Source organism: Phacochoerus africanus, chromosome 15 (assembly GCF_016906955.1).
Source record: "Phacochoerus africanus isolate WHEZ1 chromosome 15, ROS_Pafr_v1, whole genome shotgun sequence".
Classification (NCBI taxonomy): Eukaryota; Metazoa; Chordata; class Mammalia; order Artiodactyla; family Suidae; genus Phacochoerus; species Phacochoerus africanus.
Window position 1 is genome coordinate 132,537,503 of NC_062558.1, and position 14,359 is coordinate 132,551,861.

At 52.5% G+C, this 14,359-nt stretch overlaps 1 protein-coding gene across 1 annotated transcript in view; it reads left to right on the forward strand.

Annotated features, from left to right (window-relative positions):
- The window catches only part of DMBT1 (deleted in malignant brain tumors 1), a 47,317-nt gene extending 32,999 nt beyond the window's left edge, over positions 1 to 14,318 (forward strand). The window contains exons 16-22 of the mRNA XM_047761369.1: positions 689 to 718; positions 976 to 1,126; positions 4,073 to 4,281; positions 5,055 to 5,239; positions 10,228 to 10,616; positions 11,547 to 11,818; positions 13,778 to 14,318. Coding sequence (XP_047617325.1) covers positions 689 to 718; positions 976 to 1,126; positions 4,073 to 4,281; positions 5,055 to 5,239; positions 10,228 to 10,616; positions 11,547 to 11,818; positions 13,778 to 13,944 — 1,403 coding nt within the window. The 3' untranslated portion in view covers positions 13,945 to 14,318. The remainder of the gene's footprint in view (positions 1 to 688; positions 719 to 975; positions 1,127 to 4,072; positions 4,282 to 5,054; positions 5,240 to 10,227; positions 10,617 to 11,546; positions 11,819 to 13,777) is intronic.
- Positions 14,319 to 14,359: the final 41 nt, after the last annotated feature.

Sequence of the window (14,359 nt, forward strand, 5' to 3'; positions counted from 1 at the left end):
CTGCCTCTGAGCCTCTGCTGCGCGCCCCCCACCGCCCCCCGCCAGATTGCCCCTCGCCCTCCCCCGCCCCAACCTGGCTTCCTGCAGCAGCAGCTTCCGGCAGCCTGCACTCCCATCCCCTCTCCCCAGTGCAACTAGGCGCATCTTTAGGAAATGCCAACCTGTCCCAGTCTCATGGGGACTGATAGCTCAGGCCCTTCGGGCACAGACCCTCCCCGCTCAGGACACCCTCTCGGCCTGTCCATGAACCCCTGCCGTGGTCTGTCTGGTTCCCGCCGTCTCTCCTCTCCCTACTCCATCCACGCCGAGGTTCCCCACATGTGCCAGGTACCCTCACACCTAGGTCCCTCTGCACATGCTGCCCCCTCCGCCTGGGACCCCCTTCCTACCTGTTGGCCTCACACCCGTGATTACTTTCCTTTCCCTGCTCAGCCTGGGTCAGGCGCCAAAGCTCCAGGCTCCTGCCACTTCCTGGGCTTTGCTCCATCACAGCCCATCCTGCCACGCTGGGAGTCGTTCCTTTCCATCCTCTCCTCTCGGCTGTGAGCTCCCCGAGGGAAAGGCTTGTGTGCAGCACGGCGCTGTGGACCCCGGGCTGACACATTTCCAACACCGGGCCAGCAAGCCCTCGACGGTTGGGTCAAAGATGCCAGAAAACTGACCATTTATCTTTTCTCTTTGTCCACAGTTCCTGCTTTCACCACCACCCCTCCCACCAGTAAGTTCTGAGCTCCCTGACCACCCCCAGTCCCTTCTCCTCTGTGACAGCGACACCGGGGAGGGATGATGAGGATGCTGAGAGGACGCCCCTGAGCACAGCCTCCCTGGAGGGGCTCCCCACTGACCCTCAGTGGACAGTCCTGGTCTAGGCACTTCCTGCTGGGTTTCTGTCTTGGGGATTGTTAAAAAGGTCTCCCCCAGATGACTGTGCAGCGGGCGCCACGGCCCCTCAGCATTCCCATTTTGTCCCAACAGCAAATTATTCCTGTGGAGGCTTCCTGACCCAGGCGGCGGGGAGCTTTAACAGCCCCTTCTACCCCGGGAACTACCCGAACAACGCCAACTGCGTGTGGGACATCGAAGTTCAGAACAACTATCGGGTGACCGTGGTCTTCAGAGATGTCCAGTAAGTGCGTGGGGGACTCCGGACACTTGGAAGCAGAAAAAGGGTACCTAACACCTCGGGACAGCTTGTTTGCCCCCTCGATGTTTTTTCTTCTGGGTTCAATTTTTGACCGAGCACAGAGGCGGTCGTGGACGTGGGACCAGCACCAGAGCCCTGGTTTAAAGTTGCAGCTTCATTGCTAATTTGCTGTGTGACCACGAGCAGCCTCTTAGCTCTCCCGAACCTCAAAAGAGGAGGACAACATCCCTACTTTCCTCCCCTTGGTGGTTCCTGAGGAGGTCACAAGACAGAAGTACATGAAAATGCATGAAGACATTATCCGATAGGAGAGGTTATTGTTAGGAGTAATAGTAACACAAAGAATCCTGTAAACAGCCATGCCTGTTTTTCTGAACCCCTTTCTCTCTGCTCCCTCTTCTTTGGGTGAGTTCTGGGGGTCAGGCCGAGGAGGAGAAATCACTCCTGCAGTGGTTTTGTCTGTTCCTCACCATTAGAGATGGGAATCGTGGTTTTAAGCAGAGGTGACATTAGCAAAACTTCAAGGAGGGGGGTGACCACGCCAAGGCACCAGTATTTCCTAGCATCCTGGGGAAAGGGTCCCATAATTTCTTCTCTAAGAGCTCTATCACTGAACAAAAGAGTTTTCCCTCTTGATTTTCAGTTGCAGGGGCTTTGGGAGTCTCTGCCTTGGAAATTCACTTGGGTTTTTGCAAAAGATACAATATTATTTATTTATTTCTGGCTCACCTGGGGCATATGGTTCCTGGGGCCATGGATTGAATCCAAGCTGCAGCTGTGGCAACGCCGGATCCTTTAACCCACTATGTCTGGCCAGGAATTGAACCCACACAGCCACAGCGACCCGAGTTGCTGCAGTTGAATAGTTGAAGTGGGGTGTTGTTGTTGTTGTTGTTGTTGTTTGGCCTGCAGGTGCGGCATATGGAAGTTCCCAGGCTAGGGGTCGAATTGGAGCTGCAGCTACCAGCATATGCCACAGTCACAGCAGCACCAGATCTGAGCCAAACCTGAAACCTACACCACAGCTCACAGCCAACACCAAAAGCTTAACCCACTGAGTGAGCCCAGGGATTGAACCTGCATCCTCATGGGTGCTAGTGGGGGTCATTTCTACTGAGTCACAACCCGAACTTCCTGCAGTTGGATACATAACCAACTGTACCACAGTGGGAACTCCTGTTTCTTAATTTTTAATGCTTTACATTTTTTAAAAAAAGTTTATTGGAGTATAGTTGACTTACAGCACTGTGTTAGTGTCAAGTACACAACAAAGCCAATCAGTTATACATACACATGTATCCATCCCTTTTCAGATTCTTTTCCCAGAGTGTTGAGTCGAGTTCCCTGTGCTGTACAGTAGGTCCTGGTTGGTTATCTATTTATATCTAGTAGTGCGTCTCTGTAATCCCAGCCTGCTCATTTATGCCTGCCCCTGACATTTCCCCTTTGGGAACCCTAAATTTGGGTTCAAAATCTTCGAGTCTCTTTCTGTTTTGTAAATAAGGTCTTCTTATATCTTTCTTTATTAGATTCCACATGTAAGTGATATCATGTGATATTTGCCTTTGATCTCTTCATTGTTACAATTCACTTTGGATTTGGGGGGAGACGGTGTTTAAAGCTCAGGAATGTTTATGGAGGAAGGTTGACCATGATTGGTTCTGAGCCAGCATCTTAATCGACCACCACCATTTGTGACATTTTATGAAGCATTTCCCACGTGTTATACCCTTTGAGCCTCATGACAAGTCTCCTCAGTATCCATGGGTTGGGGGGTTTCACCCACGTAAATAAGAAACCTAAGCATCAGAGGAGTTCTCCGACTTGCCCAGTATTTATTTATTCAATTATTTATTCCTATCACTATGCGTTCATGGATTTTAAAAAATTCTATGGAAAACTGGGATCTTTTTAATCAAAGAAAAAGTCTGAGTCTTACATGATACAGAAGGCTGTCAGGGAAGGGGCAGCAGGTCTCAAATGTGTGACCCCAAGAAGCAGGACTCAGACCCATGTACCGAGGTCATGGGAAGGTAAACCTCTGCCCAATTTAAAAAAAATCTAACAGGAGTTCCCGTCGTGGCTCAGTGGAAATGAATCTGACTCACAACCCCAAGGATGCAGGTTCGATCCTTGGCCTTGCTCAGTGAGTTAAGGATCTGGTGTTGCCGTGAGCTGTGGTGTAGGCCGGCGGCTGTAACTCCAATTCAACCCCCAGCCAGGGAACCTCCATATGCCATGGGTGTGACCCTAAAAAAAAATCTAACAAACTAGTGGTTACCAGTGGGGAGAGGGAAGGGAGGAGTGGGGACAGGACAGAGGATTATGTGGTGCGAACTATTATGTACAAAATAAGCTATAAGGTTAAATTGTACAACACAGGGAGTATAGCCAATATTCCAGAATAACTGCAAATGGAATATAACCTGTACAAATTGTGACTCACCATATTGTACCCCTGGAATGTATAATATTATATAGCATCTATACTTCAGTAAAAAAAGAAAAATCTATTATTTTCAGTGATTAAACTTGTTGGTGTTTCTGGCTTAGAGGTGGCCCCCCCCCCACCGTGATTCTGACCCCTGGCACCAAATTCTGGTTAAAAGTGACGCCAGGAGTTCCCGTCGTGGCGCAGTGGTTAACGAATCCGACTAGGAACCATGAGGTTGCGGGTTCGGTCCCTGCCCTTGCTCAGTGGGTTAATGATCCGGCGTTGCTGCCAGCTGTGGTGTAGGTTGCAGACGCGGCTCGGATCCCGCGTTGCTGTGGCTCTGGCGTAGGCCGGTGGCTACAGCTCCGATTCAACCCCTAGCCTGGGAACCTCCATATGCCGCAGGAGAGGCCCAAGAAATAGCAACAACAACAACAAAAAAAAACAAAAGACAAAAAAAAAAAGTGACGCCAAACTGTGCTCCATTTCTGCAGGCTTGAAAGCGGCTGTAACTTCGATTACATTGAGGTGTTTGACGGCCCCTACCGCAGCTCCCCGCTGCTTGCCCGGGTCTGCAATGGGGCAAGTGGCTCCTTCACCTCCTCGTCCAACTTCATGTCCATTCGCTTCATCAGCGACGTCAGTGTCACGAGGGCAGGGTTCCAGGCTAACTACTACTCCAGTCCTTCCCCTGAGAGCACCCGTAAGTCATCAGCGCTGGGGTGCTTCACAGAGCCTTCTGTGCAGCCATCCTGTGGCTGCGAGATGAGAAACGAGAGCCACCTTGTCAGGTCACCCAGGCTTGAGCTGGTGCAGGAAGGGGTCAAGAGGAAGTGGATCTTGGGACTCTAGCTGCCCAGAAGTGGCCGATGGGTGGCATATTGGCCTTTCTGTGGACAGCAGAGATGAAGTAGATGGGGCAGGATGCTTTCAGCAGAGAGTGAGATGTCAGCGCCAAGGGTAGAGGGGACCACCTGAGGCCTGGTGACCGTCCCAGAGTGTAGGATGCTGTGACTCTGTCCTGAGACCTAGCACTTTCTGTCGCTCCCTGATGATGAACCAAGCTGGTCTCCCAGGCACTTCCAGCTGAGCTGTTAGATGGACTGATTTACAGCTGGGCCGGGGCAGGGCAAGGTGTTGGGCTAGCTGTCCTTTGCAGTCAGGATTTTAGGCTTGGACCTGCCCTGGGGCTGAGGGGCCTACAGAGCTAAGGAGGTAGATTTCACAAGATCCCACATTTCAACCCAAGTGTAATTGGCCAAGCACCTAGTGCATTTCGCATCCTGCCTCCGTTTCTCCATCAGAGGAACCCTAAGTCCCTGTGCCCTCGAAGGACTCTCATGAGGCTGCCTTGAGCCACAGGGCACCAGGAGTGGCGTTGGCTGTGTCTGGAGGCAGACCATCCACCTGGATCTCTGTGCCTTTATGTGGGCTCAGGGGACCCAGACTGACTGCACTGTCTCCCCTGGCCCCCAGGGCTGCATTGCCTGCAGAATCACATGCAAGCCAGCGTCAGCACGAGCTACCTCCAATCCCTGGGCTACTCTGCCAGGGACCTTGTCATTCCCGGCTGGAAGTGGAACTACCAGTGTCAGCCCCAGATTACGTCCACCCAGGTGACATTCACGATTCCCTACTCCAGCTGTGGCACCATCCAGCAGGTAAGCCTGGACTCCCTCCCCCGCCTCCCAGCTCCCCCGGAGCCAGCTTTCTTGCTGTGATGAGTGCTGTGCTTTGGATTCTGGGGACCCAGAAGACATGACTAGGGCATAACCAGAACGCATTTAGGGTGAGGACATAAATCTGTTCCTTGGTGCCATGACGTAGCTGCAGCCACACGCAAAGAGAAGGAAGAAAGGTCAGCAGGGAGTTTTCCTAGCATCGCCGGGCAGAGAGGGTGGCTGGCAGGCTGCCATCATGTCGGCAGGAACAATAGCAGCTCCCAGGGCAGCTCAGGGTTTCGAAGGGCCTGGAGCTTATGCAGGTTGGGGTTGGGCTGAGTGAGAGAAGCGGTGCCTCATTCATGGAAAGAATGCAAACATATCCTACTTTCAGAAATCTTATAGAAACACAGGGCTGAGCCAATGCATTTCTAAGCCTTCAAAGAACCTGTGCACAGGGGCCCCTGAACCTTAAGCTTTATTAGCCTCACAGGAAATCAGCCTCAGCAGCTGCCATTTGTTGAGCTGTTACCACCTAGGGTGACCGACTGTCTTGGCTGGCCTGGGACTTTGCAGATTTTAGCACGGAAAAGCCCTGTGTCCTGGGAACTGCCTTGATCTTGTCACCCTACAAGCATCCAACACTGAGGACTTCCTGTCGTGTTTCCCTACATTGTCTCTGTTGCGAGGACACGGGCTCCTTCCTGGGCCTCACTTGGTGGGCCAAGGATCTGGTGTGGCTGCAAGCTGAGGTGTCGGTCGCAGATGCAGCCTGGATCTGGTGTTGCGTTGGCTGCAGCGTAGGCTGGCAGCTGTAGCGCTGATTCACCCCCTAGCCTGGAAACTTCCCTATGCCGTGGGCGTGGCCACAAAACCAAGTGGCAGACCCTGAGATCCGTCTGTATCAGACTCCCCAGATCCCCGCTAAGATGGTACGGGTCTCCGTCAGCATCAGCCCCCTTGAAAAAGAGGGACCCTGGGCTTCGAGGGGTCAGGCACGTTGCCCAAGGCCACTTCGCCAGGAAGTGGTAGAGCCAATGCCAGACTCTGAGACTCTCAGAAAGTGTTAGGCTGAGTGAAAGCCAGACCTGCGAGGTTACCTAACCTGTGATTCCGTTTCTGGGAACTTTGGAAATGGAGATATCTGAGACCCAGCGGACCGGGCAAGGGGGTGTTGCCTACCAAGGGTCAGAAAATAGAGCGGTTTGGGTTAATGGCCATGGTGAGTATCTTATGGCCACATCTCCCTGATTTCCATCAAACCCCACGGAATGGTTCACTCACAGTGGTTGCATTTGCTTTTATGTAGATTTCTTTTATTGTTTTTTTTTTTATTACTGGAAGAATTGTAGATTTATTTTAAACTCTCCACTCTAGGTTCTGAATTTCTGATGAATCTAAAGTCATCACTTTAAGAATTTTGTCTGTGGAAATACACAGTGTAAACACTTTTTTTTTTTCTTTTTACTGCCACACTTGTAGCATATGGAAATTCCCCTGCTCGGGGTTGAATCCGAGCTGCAGCTGCTGTATCCTTAACCCAGAGAGCAAAGTCAAGGATCAACTCCACATCCTCAAAGACACTATGTCGGGTCCTTTACCCACTGAGCCACAACGGGAACTCCACAATGCAAATAGTTTTATTAGGTTTAGGACCGTGGTGAATATATGGCACAAGATGCTCAAACATGTACGAAGTGTGAGACAGACACAATCAAAGGGTTCGTCACTCATTAAAATCATACTGAGCATTTGCCGTGTGCCAAGCTGGGCCCTCAAGGATGCTATTCACTCTCTGCCAAGTCACAAAAAGCAGTGGGAGAGGATGAGGACACTAACCAGATGGCTTGTCAGCTGTGGGTGGGTGCCTGGGCCTGAGGGTCTGCAGTCGGCATTGGGGTCACCAGAGTCACTGCAGACACCAGATCTCTTTCTGAGATGGGCTGAATGGGCCAGGGAGGCTTACACGAGGAGAAGGTTGCGCCACGCAAACAATCTAGTGGAACTGGCTTTGGTATTTCGCCCTATAAATCAGTCGTGTGGGATTCTGGTTTGTCACGAGTTTGTCAGGCTATCAAAAGTGACCACCCATTCTGGTTCTAAATGTGCAGCCTGGAGACTCTAACATCTGATCCGTCCCATTCATGTTGCTTCATCTGCACTAGTGGCTCCAAAGCCCCAGCCAACCCTGATCGTCTAACTTGGCTGGTGGTGGGCGGCACGTGCTTATTCTTACTTCTCTGCTTATGTAAATGCCTGTCTTCCCACCAAACCACGCCTCCGGGGTCAACCTATGTTCCATTCATCTTTGCAACTCCCAGTGCCCTGGTGTGGCGCCTAAGCCTTTGTAATCAGATTATTAATGGCTAATATGTGTACCAGGCACTGAACTAAGAAGCCCATAAGACTTTGTTCCCATTTCCTCATGGGGAAACGGAGGCTTACAGGGTTTACGCCACTTGCCCAGGGCCACGTGATCAGGAACAGTAGAGCCCAGATTCAAAGGCTGGAGCTTTCTGCAAATCCTCCAGGCAGCCCGTTTAGCAGGTGTCTGACCAATGTTGGCCCTTGTGGCTGAATAGACGAGAGATCTCCCCACCACACGAGAAGGATGCAAGGTGGAGAGTCCTAGTTGACGTGTCTACCCTACTGCCATTCCACCCTGAGTGCCTTCCACACAGAGCAGACCTCCCATAATGAATTTTAATTTAAAATCAGAACTGCTTCTCATGATCAAGAAATAAGCCTGCCTTCCGTGTCCATTGTTTGGAAGGCATTCAGAATCCACCTTGGCCCTGGCAACTGCAGACAAGTGTGGATTCAAAAACCTTTCATGTAAATGCACAGAGTTAAACTGAAGCCACCTCAGCTCAGTTGAAGGAGGAGCTCCTTGCTCCTTGAAGGAGGAGCAAGATGATAACATTTATATGGTTTATTTCGATAACCACTGGCACTCAAATATAAAGTCCTCCATTTTTTTTCTTTTTAGAAATTATAGGAGTTCCTATTGTGGCTCAGCTATAACGAACCCAGCTAGTATCCATGAGGATGTGGGTTCGACCCTGGCCTTGCTCAGTGGGTTAAAGGGTCCCGTGTTGTTGTGAGCTGCGGTGTAGGTCACAGACACGGCTTGGATCTAGATTGCTGTGGCTGTGGTGTAGGCAGGCAGCTGCAACTCTGATGTGACCCCTAGCCTGGGAACTTCCATGTGCCATGGGTGGTGCAGCCCAAAAAGAAAGAAAGGAAGAAAGAGAGAAAGGAAGAAAGAAAGAAAGGGAGAGAGAAAGAAAAGAAAAGAAAGAAACTATAAAGGCATCTGTGTATATTTCCATAAAGAGATGGAAGACCTAGAGCCTGTTCTAGGGCCTTCTCCAGACCCAAATTCAAAGTGTGGCTCTGGCGCCCCCTGCAGGCCAGAGTCTCCCTCTAACAGGAGAAAAGGGAAACAGCCCTCAGAGAAGAGGCAAGGGTCCTGGGGCGACAAAACCATGTTAACATACTTGATAACTTTCCTCTTCAAGTCCTTTGCCCCTTTCTGGAAGGGACAAACTCAGAGATGAGTTCTGCAACTGAAGACCTGAAATGAAAGCCCCTCCAACGCATTTTGTCCTAAAGAATAATCAGATTTATGTTTTACTAGCACCAGCTTCAAAAGGGAATTTGTCTATTCTCCCAGATGGCCAGGAATGACTTTTGCTCCTGACAGCATTTACATGGCTAAATGACAAACTTTCTATTCTTTTTTGTAAAATAGGGCAAGGCTCTCTGATGTTTTAATATGTCTATTTGGGCCACTGTGGCGTTATTTTGGGACTTGTGTTTACAAAGTCCCCCGGGGCTGGTGGGAACTCGTACCTGGAGAGAAGTTTGCTTTGTGATCATCAGAGCATCTGGGAGGGAAAGAGGGCCCCCTAGTCTCCACCTGGTGATGCCGCTCCTGGGCTCCCCTCACCTGAGGCCAGATGATCATATGACCATGGAACAGTTGCTCACCTGTGTTTTTTGGCCATTTGGGCTGGCTGTCCCTGGCCCCATCCTTCATCATGACACTGCTTTTGTTGGGATCCTGTCCCTGGACCCTTCCTTCTTTCCATGGATCTTTATTGATGCTACTGAGCTGTCATTAACACCGCACCAGGCCCTGGGAAAAGAGAGATGCTTAGACATCCTTGCCTGACCCTAACCCATCCTGTGAGCATCCTCCTTGAGACGCTCACAGACCACCAGGTGCCAAGACTCCTTGGAAGGGTCACTCTTACAAGACGGTGGGCACATTCAATGGCATGAGAGACCCACATTCTTCTGAGTTTGCTGCTTGGAGAAAGACACAGTGGGAAATTGTCCTGCAGTTTGGGGAGCGGAGAAGCAAAGCATGATGGGAAGTGCCCCCGCATGGGTATATCCCCCCTAGGTGTCCATATGAGCCTCTGGGGAGTTCTTGCCCCGGAAGACAGAGACCTACAGCAGCTATAACCCTAGATCTCTGTCATTTTTCGCTCTGGCAGCTTCAGATAGCCACTGAGCCATGCAGAGAGCCCAGTGAAAGCTGATCCCATCAGCCCCTCTCACAAAACTGCCTCACTGGCAACAGTGAGAATGAAACAAGTACAAGCCAGGAGGACCCTGAGCCATAGAGTTCAAACTCAGCTTAGTCTTTTAGCAGGTGTAGGGGTCACCCAACACACCCATCTTTCCATGAGCAGCGGCTCCCTGGAGGTGCCAACCCTTGGCTCTCACCGTGGTCCCCATCACGGGGCATCCTGTGGCAGAGGGAAGGGCATGTGTGAAAGGAGGGATCTTACTAGTGAAACACGTGCCTCCCAGGCAAGGGCAGCCATGTCAACAGGCATGTGCCCTCTCTGGGTGGTTCTGGGAGGGTTTTGAAATCTCGGGGCATGACGCCTCTCTCATTCTAACCGGAAACGGCAAGGAGGTCCCCTTAGCAGGTGACGTGTGCCTGACGCTGTTCTCCTGCCTGCCTCTCCCAGGTGGACAATGACACCATCACCTATTCCAACTCCCTCAGAGCGGCTGTCTCAAGCGGCATCATCAAGAGGAAGAAGGACCTCCACATGTACGTCAGCTGCAGAATGCTCCAGAACACCTGGGTTAACACCATGTACATTACTAACGACACCCTCGAGGTCCAGAACGTGCAGTACGGCAACTTCGACGTCAACATTTCCTTTTTTACATCCTCTTCGTTCTTATATCCCGTGAGGAGCAGCCCATACTACGTGGACCTGAACCAGAATCTGTACCTTCAGGCTGAGATCCTCCATGCCAACGCCTCCCTGGCCTTATTTGTGGACACCTGTGTGGCATCACCACATCCCAATGACTTTACATCTTTGACTTACGACCTCATCCGGAGCGGGTAAGGAGAATCCTCACGGGGTGTACGTCAATCTTTACCTGATAACTCACGCACGACCTGCCCAGAGCTCAAGAAGGGCGGCTCGTGCTCCCAGGGGCTCAGGCTCGATGGGTCAGGGTATCATCTCTGGGTGTCGGGAGTGTTGAATGGCCCACCAGTGACCACCAGGCAGGGTGGCTGTGGAGTGAAGTTAGACCAGGTGACTGAAGTCCAGACAAGCCTTAATATTAAAGTCATGCATGTAGTGGGGAAAACATTGACCTTGAAACAGATTAACATTGAGATGCCAGCTCTGCCGCATACCAGCTGCATCACTCTGCGCCAGCAATGGCACCGCTCAGAGCCACTTTCTTCAGCCATCAGATGAGCATAGCGAAGCCCATCTCACAGCCTGCTGGGAGGACTGAATGAGTAGATGGGGCCCCAGGCAAAGAGCCTGCCCAGCAGGTGGTCTACAGGGAATGTTGCCCTGAATGTTGTCCCTGGTTCCAACCAAGTTCAAGATGCAGAGGTGAGGCCGGGGGCGCCCAGGATGGGCTGCCCCACCATAGTCCTCCTTGGTGGCCTGAGCGGACTCTGGAGAAGGGGGGTTGCCTCTTCCGAGCTGGTACAGGGGTCCTAGGACATCAGCACAAGCAACTCTAGCTCCTGTCTTTCATCTCTGTCCATTGGTGTCTACACCACATCTTTGCTTTTATAATTTGACCTTGGCAGCTCGGTCACAGTTGGCTCACATAGAAGTGACACCGACAGGGTGAGGGCTCAGCTGGCAGTTGGGGCTTGGGGGTTAAATTCCACACTCCGAAGGTAGGCAGGCGAGAGGCAGCAGGGGGTCCCAAGGTGGGGCTGCGGGGTCCAGGCCAGCACCTCCGGGGTGCAAACACATGGTGCCAGTGAGCCTCACTGACGGCCACTCTTCTCGCCTTCCAGGTGTGTGAAGGACGAAACCTACCAGTCCTACTCTCAGCCGTCGCCCCGCATCGTCCGCTTCAAGTTCAGTTCCTTCCACTTCCTGAGCCGCTTCCCCTCCGTGTACCTGCAGTGTAAGATGGTCGTGTGCAGGGCGTTCGACTCCTCCTCCCGCTGCCGCAGAGGCTGCGTGGTGAGGTCCAAGAGGGATGTGGGCTCCTACCAGGAGAAGGTGGATGTTGTCCTGGGACCCATCCAGCTGCAGACCCTGCACGCTGAGAAGAGGAGCCTGGGTAGGTGACCGCCACCCCCCACCACCGCTTGCCCGGGCACAGCATGGGAACCATGGGAACTTGGGATGCTTCTGTGGGTGTCTGGTCCCCCCTCCAGTTGGGTACCTACTGCAAGCCAGACACCCTGTGCTGTGCTGTGAGATTCAGAGTTGAACTAGACCAGGTTCCCAGCTTCTCCCAAGGATGTCTGGTCTATAGGGGTGGCCCGTAGGGGCTTTGATCAAGACAGTTCTAACATGGAGTTCCCCTCGTGGCTCAGCCGCAGCAAACCCAACTTGTATCCATGAGGATGCAGGTTCAATCCCCGGCCCTGCTCTGTAGGTTAAGGACCGGTGTTGCCGTGAGCTATGGTGTAGGCTGGCAGCTGTAGCCCCAGTGTGACCCAGAGCCTGGGAACCTCCATATACCACAGGTTCAGCCCTAAGAAGATGAAAAAAAAAAGAAGAAAAGATAAAGACAGTTCCAACCTGGTACAAATGCTCCTGACACTTTTATCCCCCACGTTCTGAAGATACCAACCTCACACAGCTCATCTGTACATAACATGTTAGTACTTACCTCTTAGGACTGTTGAGAGAGTGACATAAAATACGGTTAGTGACACTACTTTGGCCCCTACCTGGCACAAGTCACAGACTACAGAGAACAATGATTTTTGTTACTGTCATTATTGTCACCAATATTAACATTAATCGTCAGATTAATACGCGTGATGAGGGCCAGCCATAGCCCTGGGGGAGGGCAATCAGGGTCTGGGTGGGGCTATGGGGATGCAGGCAGCCTGGTTTATTCTGGCTGTTTCCAGGGGTTGACATTGGAAAAGCCATTTCACGTCCCTCGTCTGGAATGGAGAGCAGATTTCCTGCCTGGCTGTTCTGACGTGGGTGTGGAGGAGCAGTTGCAGAGGGCCCCCCACGGTTTCTGACCCACGCCAGGCCAGGTCAACCAATGTGGTGGCTTGGTGACAGGGCAGGCATGGGGCCACAGTCGTTGTCACAAACCCTCCTGCATACAGTCACAGGACTCTCTGCCCACAAAAGAGCTTCTTCGGGGCCCATATTCAGGCCCTCCCCACATCTGGCTGCTTCTAGATGCTCCTATCATGTATTCAACATTCCACGCATCTTTTGAAGGCCTCTTTTGTGCCGGGAGACTAAATGGATCAAAATCCCTGCCCCGTAGCAGCGTCCAGTCCAGTGGGAGGGACCAGGGCAGACACCGGTCACCTGCATTGTCCCCCATGGGGGCTGGAGCTGCAGAGAGCAGGCAGGCGGTGTGGGGGACGGGCAAAGAGCCTGTGGGAACCCTCCTCTCCCCCCTCTTCCCAGCACCACTGCAGGAGCTTAAGGCCTGTGTCCTTCTTGCTGGGACTCTGGTGGCCTTTTCCCAAATGGACTCAGGGCCCCAACTCATTCCCTCCTGTCATCAGGAGCCTGCAGCCACATCTGACCCCCTGACCTCCCCAAGCCCGGCTCTGCCCTTCTGCCCACAATGCTTCCCAGCCCCTCTGGCCGACAAGACCCTGACATCAGCTGCCCCGTGGGGTCTGGCCTCAGTTTCCTGAAAGGCCCTCCCTCGCCCTTCCTTCTTCCCCTCCCCCCGGACAGCCAGCTCTGGGTTCTGTCACCTGCCTGGGGAACCCCCTTCCTCTCCTGCTGGGCTCATTCTTTTTTTTTTTTTTTTTTTTTAAGGGCTGCACCTGCAGTGTATAGAAGTTCCCAGGCTAGGGGTCAAATCTGACCTGCAGCTGCTGGCCTACACCACAGCCACAGCAACACCAGAACGGAGTTGCATCTGTGACCTACACCACAGCTCATGGCAACGCCAGATCCTTAACCCACTGAGGAAGGCCAGGGAGGGAGCCCGCATCCTCATGGATCCTAGCCGGGTTCATTACCACTGAGCCGCAGCGGGAACTCAGTGGGCTCATTCTGATTCTGACTTTCCTTTCCTTCCCAGACCAGCCAGCGGTTGACCTGGAGGAGAAGGCCAGCGCCCAGGGGAGCTACGACGGTGCTGCTATCTCTGCTGGGATCTTTCTCGTCGTGGTCTTGGCCGTGGCAGCCTTCACCCTGGGGAGGCGCAGCCATGCTGCCGACGGCCAGCCTCTGATCTCTAAGACGTGATGCAGGGAAGGGCGCACGGTGCTCAGAGGTCCCCGAGCTCCGGAGCCCCCGGAGGAAGGAAGAAACCAGGGTCCAGAGCTGGGCACCCAGAGCACCCTACTCGCTTCCTCTGGCCCAGGTGCATGGTGGGGGTGGGTGAGAAGGATGGGAGTAGGTTTTCCCAGAAACACCGCCTTGGTGCTGGGACAAAACGCCAGGCCAGCAGGTACCAGAACCTGAAATCCTGCCTGCAGCCATGAGCCGCACTAGAGGCAACAGCACTTTTCTGGATAGAACTTACTTTCTGATCTTTTATGGGCTTCCGGGGCCTGTCGTGTATATCTTAGCCTTTGCTTATTACAGGACCAGCTGAATAAAGAACTTTTTTGAAAGCACGTGTGGGCTTGGTCACTGTTTCCAGTGTGTCACCTGAGCC